Below are 12,108 nucleotides of genomic sequence, written 5' to 3'. Positions count from 1 at the left end.
GAAAAAGAAATAAAATTACTGCCATAAAATGAAGACCATATAGTAACGCATTGTTAAAGGGGTACTCCGGAGATTTTTTTTTTTTAATCCACTGGCATCAGAAAGTTAACAGTTAACAAGTTCAAGTCATACAGTACTTATGAGCTGCTGTATGTCCTACAGGAAGTGGTCTATTCTTTTCAGTCTGATACAGAGCTCTCTGCTGACACCTTCTTTATGACAGGAATTGTGCACAGCAGGAGGGGTTTTCTTAGGGTATTTGTACAGCTCTGGACAGTTCCTAATGTGGACAGAGGGGGCAGCAGAGAGGACTGTGTCAGATTAGAAAGTGTGCTGCGGGTGCTGGATGGTGCATCGGGAGGCTCTGGACACAGGGGGTGGGCTGGGGGTGACCGGGTGGCTGCTGGTAGAGAGGGATGCAGTCACAGCTGCGCTGATCACTGTCTCCCTCTGTAACAGCAGCCACCCCATCAGTGTTCTCAGTCACTTCACTGTGCTGGGACTGAGGACACGTGATGCCGACACGGAGGGTGGGGGCCAGGAGCAGGGAGCGTGTCGGTGTGGACTGAGGTCTGATGATTCTCTGCAATCCGTGGGGGTGAATGCAGCTGGATAACAGCAAAACTGTGCAGAATGCATAATAACTGTATATTGGAAAGATGGAAAGCTACGGGTGGGCAGCGTATTAATGCAAAAATAATTTTTGGGGGAATACCCCTTTAAGTTCTATATCTGAGGACTTACCTTTTTCCCTTCATTGTCACCTCTATAAAACTGTTCTGCTTTTGTCTTTCCCTGCACAACAGGATCCACTGCCTCAAGATGGGAAGGATTTGCAACCAAAGATAAGGTAATTTTCTTGTTGGTCGCTCGGTTAATGCGCTCGTGGTACATTCCCAAATGATACTTCACATCCCCTGATCCCTGGAAAAAGAACACTTTTTTAAAATTAATTTGAGTGGTAAGTGCATATGTGCAACACATTAGTACAACAGCACCATCATAAACAACGCATTTTATATATTTCTAAATAAATACGTAAGACAACCATTACCTCATCTGACGCTTCCAGCTTAGGGTCAAACTGGCAAAAGATCTGTTCTAAATCTTTACGGATTACATTTGCCAAAACATTAAGTCTGCCTCTGTGAAATAAACACAGCATTCACAGAATCCTTAACACTTGCAGGAGAGAAGAAACACAGTAAATAAAGTAATAATCCTAAGCAAATTCTTTACAAATAGTAATTAAAGGGGTTGTCCCACAAAATAATGAATGCAGGATAACTAAGGAATCCCAACAATTACTAAAATGGGGATCTCATGTCTCTAGATCTTCTCACCTGTCTTCTGTCACTCATGATCGACCACCACTTTATTCAAACTCCGCTTCACTGCAGCTGAATGGCTGGCGGAGGAGCAGTGGACTCTCAAGTGATTGGTGGGAGGTACCAGCAGGAGGTCCAGTGTTTATATACTTATCACCTATCCCTATTAGCGATATTTAACGATTAACGAACGCAAACAAGATTGTTTATCGTTAACCTGAAATTGTTCACCATGTTACACTGAACGATAGTCGTTGGTTAGATCATTACAGCGATTGTTACTGCAATCGTTTTCTCCATCTGATCCCAGTAAAAGGAATGTTTTGGAATTACATTGAACGATTAGTGAACAATTGTGGAATTACAGCGATTGATTAAAGGGGTGCTCCAGCGGGGGGGGGGCACTTTTTTGCTGGGACCGGGGAGGAGGTGGCTGAGGGAAAAGACGTCCACTCACCTCCCCGGCATCGCGGCGCTCCGGTCCCCGGTCGGTTCCTAGTGTGTCTGACGGGGCCCGAAACGATAAGTCACAGGTCCGCTCAGCCAGTCAGTGACAGAGGCGGGATCTGAGCAGACTTGAAACGAATCACGCCTCTCTGACTGCCTAAGCGGACCAGAGACGTCACGTCTCGGGCCCACGTCTGACACCGGGAAGCGGGCACCGGAGCACCGCGATGCGGGACCCGCCGCTGGAACCGCGGAGGTGATTGAACCTCTTTTCTCTCAGCCACCTCCTCCCCGGTCCCAGGGTAAAAGTACCCCCCCCGCTGGAGTACCCCTTTAATGATGATGATTTTAGGGTTAGATCTAAATCAACGACACAAACAATTTTTCGATGGTTGCCTGCAATTTAACAGGACAATATCATTTAAATTCGAACAATTATCTGCACAATAATCGTCCCTTGTAATAGGGCACTAATGTGCTTTGGATAAATACCTTTAATACACAGCAGTTCCTCAAGTTACCCAGGGCTCAAGATCTTTCAGGTGCCATAATTGGCTATAAGCACATTTAAAAAGTGATGGCATATTGCTAAGAACTGCCATCACTATTTGATTGCAAGTAAAAAGGGGTGGAGCACTATTTTAACAATGCATTCATTTCAGCATTTTACTGCTCTTGTCGCTTTTTCATCTGTTCTTATTAGAAATGTAGAAGTATAGTCAACTGGATGTTGGCTACAGATCCATGTATCCATCCATTGAAAAACTAGAATTATCTAAGAAATACTCTTAAGCCTCATTAAAATTTAATATTGTAAAAACACCAAAGCGGAGGGATGCTCACCTGATGGTGTTGTGCTTGGGGCACTTCACCCTAGATTTCCTTTAAGTGCTCTATCCAGAAACACACTGGAGTAGATGATTATGCTTAATTATGCAGCAGAACACTGCAAACCAGAAAATCTATCGAGTACACAGTGCTGCTCAGACCCAAAGAATCTCAATCACAGTGATCTTAATTTCACAGTGTTGTTATAATAAAGTACACCTAAGACGAGGCATTTCAAGTCAGAAACATATGAAGATCACTGTGAATGACTTTACTTAGGTCTGGGCAGTACCATGAGTGTTCAGTAAATCTCTGACATTCTTGTCTTCATTATGTCCTGTGGTGGTAATTTGCATACCTATGAGGCATTCCCAAGATGACATACTCCAGTCCCATCTCACTGGACTTATCAATGATGGCTTTCAATGCTGGGATCATAACTTCACAGCCTTCCAACCCAAACCTCTTTTCTGATGACCACTTACGAGCAAGGAAGTCCTCAAACCTAAAGAAAAAAAGTATGGAGTTATCTGAATGATCTAAATTTTAGGAAAATAGCAACATTGGTTAAACCTTGCAAGTGGAAAATCTTCACCATGTACACTGTCTAGAAAATAAATCAGTAGTTTACAATGCTTTTCTAGCACCCTTGCTGCCCTCTCTGCATCCCTACCTGGGTTTTCCACTGTGGGGTCCACTACATCAGCACACCCATACATTCAATGTATACAAAAGTTAAATTTTCCCTTCAGTAAGTACCTTACCCAAGGATGGGCTAAAGGGGATGGGCTAAAGGGGCTCACCCAATGAGCAGGAAAAGATAAGCTACAAATAATATGCTAATACCTTGTTGAACGCACCAATCTTGCCAGAAGTGTTCTCTTTTCCTCATTTGTAAATTTCATGATGCCTGGGGTCTCAAACTTTTGTCTAATCCACTGGCACTGTTCTACATCATTGATAAACATAAACTCCAACCCAATGTGCTGGCAATATGAATTCTGAGGGACAAAGAAAACATAGGAGACCATAAATGTCAGAAAAAAGTTAAGTAAAAAGCAATTCCTGTAGTAACTGTTCACAAACACACTGGATGACAGAAAAGTAACAACCTAAAATTCAATGCATGAAATGTCACAGTCAAAGAGACATGTCAAAAGTTTTGATCGCAAGAACAAGCGCCTCTCTCGTACGCTCGCTGCTCTTCCCATCTCACTGCAGGAGAAGGAATCTTCAGTAAGTCTATGAAGCCTATCTCCTGCAGTGAAACGCGGAGAGCAGCAAGCCAGCAAGAGAAGCACTCAGCCAAGCTTTTATCTGGACTCATTTTAGCAATCTGTAGGGGTCTGAACACTCAGAAAATAATAAAAAAAAAAAAAAAAAATCTAAAATGTTGACATCTCTAGGACATGTCAAAAAGTGTGCCAAAAGATGGTAAAGGTGTGTCAGCACACGTTGTCCCCAACTCTGTGGCAATGCCAAATCTGTCAGTCATGATGAAAGAAGAAGGGTTGCAAATAGAGATGACTGCAACTCCAGTATGCTCAGACACTGGTATTCAAATGCCGAACAATCAGACCCAAGCATGCTCAAGTTGTGCTCATTGCTAGTTGCAAAGCAATGATTTTAGGAAAGCATCAGCACTCCAGCAGCTGAACCATGCCTCCAGGATACTTTGTGGCCAATTAAAGGGGTCTTCTAGGAAATATTTATTGTTGGTCCATCCTCAAGAAAGGTCATAGGTTATATGGATTCCGGGCTGCAGTAACCGATTTGGCCACTACACAGTGGACAGAGCTGTCTGCTTCCTGCTCTGTCTCATTCTATATACCAGCAGCAAACAGCTGATCAAAGGAGGTTCTGTGTGTAAGATTCTCACCAATCTAATATAAATGACATTGCATGAGAAAAGGCCAATAATAAACTTTTCAAGGAAAACCCCATTAAAAAGGGCATGCTTGAAGCAATGCTTGTGAACAGTGCCTTGGCTATGTTGTATCTTGATTAAATGTCAGATATCAAGCACATTATCTGGTTTAATAGGCAAATGTGCCGAGTCCCTTTAATGTGTAATGTAGGTCTCTTTAATCATGTTTATGTTGCACCCACAAAATAACTTACCTCCAGTCTTTTAATGATTTCTCTCAATGACAGCGAGGTCTCATTACCTCCAATGTAAGTAGTGGTTGGTAGCCGGAAAACCTTGTCCAGGTCGCCCTCGTGCAAGCCATAAAAGCCTAAGATTTTATTTTTTTTTTTTATATAATTTTTTTTTTTAGAGACAAAAAAGTAAAGAAGAGAGTAACAATACAAAACTAGACACCAATAACAATATGAATAAAAAAAAAAGCTCTAGAGTAAGCCATGCAGATCTGGTTTACTGATTCTAGTGGACAGGGTGACATGCAATTAAGTAAGTGGTTATTAACAGAAAAGAGAAAAACATGAACATGAAGTTGAAACCGGAGGAGAAAAAAAAAAAATGTACAAGAACACATCGCCCAAGACGTCACAGCAGGGGATTAACGCTGACAAAAATCTGTGACATGTTTAAGGTAAATTTCAGGGGGACTTGGAGGAATACTGAGACATCTGTCTCCGTATGTGTTCTCCATCTGACTGCACAGACTTAGCACACTGATGTGTCAGCGTAGAAGATGCTAAAGAAGAAGACGCCTAACCCCGTAGAGCTTGTGTCTAGAATATTAATGTAACCGTGATACAAAGAGGATGAAGGGCAAGGAATTAAGGAATTCCAAAGTACAGTACAGGTTTTCTAGATTTATACATTAACGCCGTGGATATGAAAAAGAAAAAAAAGTGTGTGTGGAGGGGTGCTTGAGGAAGGAAAAGCATAAGGTCAACACTTAATGGAAACGGACTAAATTTGACACTTTAAATACTCTATGAATTACTGTCCAGTTAAAACCCGGCACTAGACGATCAATATTTGGACGACTTAGCTCACAGCTTCTGCATTTAAAATAATGAAGATAAAAAGCAAAGACGACATTGCGCATATTACACTTCATGTAAGAGGAGGAGAAAACAACGCTACAAAAATTTGGAAGGTTCTGGATACAAAAACGATATATTACATATGGGCTTTATATTAAGTTTGGTTACTTTTAGAAGCTAGTGAGAAACAAAGGGAAACTTCTGTGTGTAACAAAGGACGTGTAAAAGCTATAATTGACCTTTTTGTGCAATTCAAAAAGAGGAAATAAATGTCATGTTCTAGATCTGTAAGTCGACTTAGCAATCTAACAAAAAAGAAGTAAAATCATAAATCAACTCCTTAAAGGAAAAAAAAAAAAAAAAGAATGAAGTGGGTAAAATGAAAAACAACAAAGCTTCTTGGAGCGTTGTAAGCAGCTGGAGTTCATTAATCCAAAGGTTTATTATGCACAATACCATTCAGCCGCTACAGATCATCCACCTCTTTATGACAGATACAATACCTTACCCTCAAAAACACAGCCATCAATCACTCACTGAGAGCGAGACATTTCATAGCCCTGAGAAATAGTACAAGGCAGGCAATGGAAACACCAAAGGTTCTGAGACATTCTGAAAACCAGAGAATGCACAAAATAATTCAGTGGCTTCAACAGGCTTCTTGGTGTCAGCTTAAACACATCAGATAACATACTATGAACACGGTTAGGCAAGAGATAGTCTTGGTTTTCAGCAGAAAGTAAGTACAACAGTGGCCCCAAATGTTATTGCTTGGGGCCACATCCTAACACCTGTACCAACCAATGTCTCCACTTATAAATATTTCATATGCTCATAAATCTTTGTTAATCTAAGAAGCTGTGCAATGTGCCACTGACTGGAACCTCTCTCTACTTCATCTCCCCTCCTCTTCCCTTTTCTGGAACCCTAGCCCTGTTTATAATGCAAGAAAGGGACAGTTAGTTGGACCAGAAGAAAGAAACGGTGTGAAGTGCCGCAGGCTGGCACACATCTTTGTTCCACCTCTCCGCCACTTCCCTGCATAAAAGACAGGGTTTAGTTTCCAGGTTCACACCACCTCTAGAATTTTCCCTAATTTTCCATTCACACCGAATAAAAGGTACCTACTTGAGCTACACCAATAAATACTATCTATTCAAGCTGGTGCTGCAGTCCTTTTTTTGAACCATGGCCAGCTTTCCGCGTATGGCTCAGTTCTATTCCATTTGATTCTAAAGGAGCCGCGTCATAGAGGGGCGGGAGTTTCCTCCCACTGGGGGCAGGCCGGTCCGCCTAAAGTGCTTTACCCCTGGCCGTTGCCCGGGAATAAAACAGAGCTGTATGCGGGAACCAGGCTGCAGTTAAAAAAAAGGACCGCAGCATCGGGAAGCCAGAGCCGAGGTATTTTTTTTTTTTCATGTAAAAAACTTAAAGTGAATGTACTGATGGTACATTCCCTTTAAGTATTAATAGCATACCCTTAGAATAGATCATCAGTATGAGTTTGTAGGATGTCACTGCAAAATGTACACAACTTTGATAAACAAAGAGGCCAGAGTGCTCACTGGAGCTCACTGGAGCTAATCATGGGTTGGCCCCCATTCATCTGAATGGGCGAGACATTTCATAGCCTGAGAAATAGTATTTCTAAGTATAGGCCATCAATGTTAAACTCCCAAGAACTTCCTTTAGCCAGTGATGTTCATGGGTGCTCCAGTAAATGAAAAGTGATTCTGGCAGGTTAGTCAGCTGTCTGCATGTTAACAAAGCAGTTAAATAATGTTACCCAAGAGAACTGAGTTTACAAGGAAATCCTACAAAATATTTATGAGGAGCTATAAGAAACACAAAAAGAAATGCAGCAATGTAACAGACTGTACATAACTAAACACCAATGACCGTCTGGTGGAAGATCCGGGATATGTATGGGCTGACGGGCTGCTCGCCTTATACCTCTATCTGGGATACACCCTGGCTGGGAGAACTTTTTTTCCTGGAGGGTTTCTCCCAGTGGAAATCTTGGGGCCTACGGTGAGTGGGACAGTTGTATAACAATGGGCAGTTGAAGAGTTTTCAGCAGTTGGGAGAGGACTACCCTATACCGAGAACCCAGTTTTACAAATACCTACAGTTACGCCACGCTTGCGAGGGGGAGGGGGAAGTTCTCACACGAGAACGGGTTCATGTTCCACCCATACATATTGTTGGTGCCTCTACATCAGCTTCTGGTCTCATATCTATCCTATACCTTCACGAGAAGTTCTTAGAACAACATCCATTAACTATAAAAGAAAAATGGGAGGCTGATTTGGGCCCGTTGGAGGACGATCTCTGGAAGGAGGTTTTGAGTATGACTCCCCAGCTGTCTGTAGGTGAACAGCACAGTTTGTCGCAGCTATACTTACTACACCATGTATATAGGACTCCTGCCTTCCTGTTTAAGGTGAGGATCCGCCTAGACGCGCTGTGTCCTAGATGTCGGAGGGATGAAGGGGGGCTCCTGCATATGTTTTGGCGATGTCCTAAACTGACTAGATACTGGCGAGAGGTTGCCTCTATCATTCAGAAAGTATTCACTATTCAGATAGAGCAATCCCCCTTAGTCTGCATCTTGGGCTATGTCGAGGACATCGCCCTTCCTGCTCCTGAGAAGCTGCCCGTGGCGCATATACTTTATATGGCCAGGAAATTGATAGCACAGTCCTGGCTGGATCAAACTCCCCCAACTTTATCCTCATTTATAGCTAAGATAAACTGGCTCATAGCCAATGAGAAATATGCTTATGAAAAAGAGAGGCTCTGAAGAAATTTGATAAAATCTGGGCACGGTGGCTTGACACGCCAGGACTGGCGCCCGCATCGCTTACTAGGGGCAGGACCCCCCTTCGCCCTCGCCCCCGGATGGAGTACCATCGGGCAGGTGAACTGTCTTTGCTGATTGCTGGATAGCTGAGCATTAACCTAATTTGTATCCAAAGTTATGGAACTCAATCCCAATCATTTTCTCTCATTGTGACGCTTCATCTTTATATTCCTCAGGATGGACTTTATGATACATTGTCTGGGACTTTGCCAAAATATTCTTTATTTTTGTTTCTTTGGGTATGTTGTCTTTTCCAGGGGTGGACTCTGTGTCTGTTCTCCACCCCTGCTGCTGTTGTCTGACCAAAAAATGACAAAACATTTAATAAAACTCTTTTGATTCAAAAAAAAAAAAAAAAAAAACACCAATGACCTTCATATAGTGCAGAATAGAATATATATTATCCTAAAGAACCATTTACACTTTAGTTTAGGGGGTTCTACCAAACTTCCTAATATCATGTATTAACATAAAAAATGGCAGTTTACAGGACTATTTGTTGTGTAGACACTGGAATCATGTTGAACCCTGTTAAAGCCAATGGGATCCACAATGGAAACAACTTTTGACATTATAATGAGGTAGGCAAGTCAGAAATTGTGCCCCCAGCACTCACCTAAGCACTTAAAGCGACTCAGTACCCACAATCTGACCCCCCCCAAACCGCTTGTACCTTGAGATAGCAGCTTTTAATCCAAGATCTGTCCTGGGGTGCAGTTATTGTCCTAAAAAACAACTTTTAAACTGGCAGCCAGTGCCCTATTGGCGTGGCCTAGATTGTGTATGCATTAGGCTGGCACAACCTCTCTGTCCCTCCTTCTCACCCTCTTCATCATTAGGAATGCTCCAGATTGTCTCCTATTCCCCACCTGTTTAGCCCGGCACATGGGCTGGATCGTTAAGGCACCTGTGCAATGTTCAGCATGCAGAAAATGTTCCAGTGGCATTTCTAATGATGAAGAGGGTGGGGAGGAGGGACGGAGGGGTGGTGTAAAGTTAGGACACAGATATTCTAAGCCACGCCCGTAGGGCACGGGGCTGCAAGTTTAAAAGTTGTTTTTAAAGGACAATAACTGCACCACCTGCCGAACGGACCCCAGGACAGATCTTGGATAAAAAGCAGCTATCTGAAGGTGCAAGCGGTTTGGGGGGGACAGATTGTGGGTACAGAGTCACTTTAAAAAAAAATTCTGATCACACCTTCTCGGCAATACAAAATGAGAGATGTATCACTGTGGTGCCTCCCATGAATAGAATGAGGCACAACAGCAGTGGGAGTAAATATAGGTGTATGGGGGTGCTGGGTCCAGTGCACTAGACTATCTACTGTAGATGGCATATAACTAAAAACTAAGATATCTGCAGAACGGGGCAGCAGATCTTCCGAATGCAGATTATAAAAGTATAAAAAGAACTATCAGCTGATTTTGAAAAAAAAAATAGTCAACAATACCACATTGAACTGTGACAGTATGACAAGACATAAAACTCTATTACCTATAGACACAGCTATTATTTATTTCAAATAGGCTGCCTACATTTTTGAATAAAAAAAAAAAAAATACAGATAAAATCTAGAAATAATAACTAAATATCTAAAAGTTCAAACATTTACAGCTAAATCTATAGGTAATGATAAAAAAGTGACACAATCACTAAAAGCAAAATCATACATATAGCATAAGTGGGTAAACCATGCTATCATCTACATAGCTATGCAGTGAGATGCACACAAAGCCAAAATATAGCAAAATCAAGGAGAAAGCACAAAGTCAACAACCGAGCACAGACATCACTACCTTCTAGGCATTTTACAGTCTTGAATTCTCACCAAGCTTATCAAGTGTAGTGATAAGATCAGATGGAACAAAAGAGTCCAAGTCAGCATCCAAAATTCCAAGAGGGTCCAGCTGAGAAACATGATGCCCACGTATCTGTCCAATTTGAAGAGGTAAGCCAAAGAAAACAAAAATCACAAGATAAGGTCATCAGATGGCCAAGAATGATGCTCACCAATGTCTGTGTGCCCCACTGTCTCTTCATCCATGGGATCACCAAAAAAGACTTGATTAATTCCTAATGGATCCAACCTTGCAGCATGGTGCCCTCTGATCTGCGAGTAAGGACAAGACTGCTGGCTAAAACCACTGCTGTCCACTTAGCCATTATTCCTATTACCAGTCATACAGTATATAGTGGGTTAGATAAAGTTATTTATGACATGTTACATAGTTAATACGGTTGAAAAAAGACATGTCCATCAAGTTCAACCAAGGAGGGGATGGATACAGGGAAGAGGGAGGGATGATAAGTTCTATACATATGCATTTATATTATTTTGGTCTAAGAACTTGTCTAGGCCGGTTTTGAAGCCCTCTACTGTTTTTGCTGTGACCAGATCCTGTGGTAGACTGTTCCACAGATTCACAGTTCTCATGGTAAAGAAGGCTTGTCGCCTCTGGAGATTGAACCTTTTCTGTGTGCCCCACTGTCTCCTCATCCATGAGATCACCAAAAAAGACTTGATTAATTCCAGAAGTTCATATAGTTACAGCAGGAGTCTGGCTGTCAAGTGCGCACTATTATAGAGAAAGTCCCACGAACAGTAAAAAACTTCCGGCAGGTGGGGGTGGTCGAGAAAAAACAAAAGTGAACTCACTCATCCCCAAGCTCGTTCATCGCCGCCAGCTGTCATCTTCTGCAGAAAACTGTGTACATCACGTACCCAGCTCCTGGAGCAGCAATGTCATGGCTGAACGATTGCCCACCCAGCCAATCAGTGACTGGGGCAGATTCCTGCCACAGTCACTAATTGGCTGGGCGGGCAATCACTCAGTCGGGGTTATGATGTTGCAGTTAGTGCAGCTGCAGGACGCCAGCTAAAGTGAACGGGACCCTGGAGCAGCTCTTCAGAGGCATGGGGATGGGTGAGTTCACTTGTTTGTTATTTTCTCACCCACTCTCGCCTGCCTGGCATTTTGCAGTTTGTGGGACTTCCCCTTTAACTTATTCTTACCCTGCTATAAAAAGGCTTATTGGTCTGAATAATGTCCAATAGTGACTGCCATAAAGGGTAAAGTAGAGATTTCCCAGCAGTAGCCATCTGGGACAGGAAGACCCTGGATGAGTCCGGCGCAGGTGACATGCACAGTGGTAGCAAATGCCTGAGGCCTGAGGAAGGCTCTGCTTTATTATAGAGCCGAAACGCGTTGCTTGTAATAAATCTTCACTGTAATATACCGCCTATGGTTATATACTAGTGTATCACATTGGAGCCAACAACTATGGAGATTGATAAACTAAAAAATAACTTATTATTGTCTTATTTAAAATATTGTGCGATAAAGTGTGGTTAAAACAGGAGAACACAGTGTAACTTTTGCGAATCGGGACACAAACTTTTGTCAGTCAGTCAGTAGATGGTTTGTTGAATGAATATCCTGATGCCAGTTGAAACCCAGGGTGGTGGTCTTTTGATGAAATGAAAGCAACACTAATATGTGGCTTAAATAGGTGCTACCAACAGGAGCTAGATATAGTAGCCAATTTATTGATATGTGTATAGGGAATCAATCCAATTAATTGTTGCACATATCAATGCTACCCCCTGTTCATACACTGCACGCTTAGTTAAACATTAATAAAATATCCATACACCGCATTGTAGTCGTATGGAGCTGTACG

At 42.3% G+C, this 12,108-nt stretch overlaps 1 protein-coding gene across 7 annotated transcripts in view; it reads right to left on the bottom strand.

Moving 5' to 3' along the window:
- The window catches only part of OGDHL (oxoglutarate dehydrogenase L), a 102,549-nt gene that overhangs the window by 33,829 nt on the left and 56,612 nt on the right, over positions 1-12,108 (bottom strand). For 5 of the 7 annotated variants that reach the window (XM_069980683.1, XM_069980686.1, XM_069980682.1 and 2 more), the window contains exons 4-9: positions 10,256-10,358; positions 4,725-4,840; positions 3,450-3,604; positions 2,962-3,108; positions 1,055-1,145; positions 745-924 (exon numbers count right to left, since the gene is read on the bottom strand). In XM_069980683.1, the coding sequence (XP_069836784.1) occupies positions 745-924; positions 1,055-1,145; positions 2,962-3,108; positions 3,450-3,604; positions 4,725-4,840; positions 10,256-10,358 (792 nt within the window). Of the gene's footprint in view, positions 1-744; positions 925-1,054; positions 1,146-2,961; positions 3,109-3,449; positions 3,605-4,724; positions 4,841-10,255; positions 10,359-10,437; positions 10,538-12,108 lie in introns of all 7 variants that reach the window. The other 2 variants (XM_069980687.1, XM_069980688.1) reach the window with 2 other exon arrangements.

This window comes from Dendropsophus ebraccatus, chromosome 8 (genome assembly GCF_027789765.1).
Source record: "Dendropsophus ebraccatus isolate aDenEbr1 chromosome 8, aDenEbr1.pat, whole genome shotgun sequence".
Classification (NCBI taxonomy): Eukaryota; Metazoa; Chordata; class Amphibia; order Anura; family Hylidae; genus Dendropsophus; species Dendropsophus ebraccatus.
This window is presented reverse-complemented; position numbering and strand designations above follow the sequence as displayed.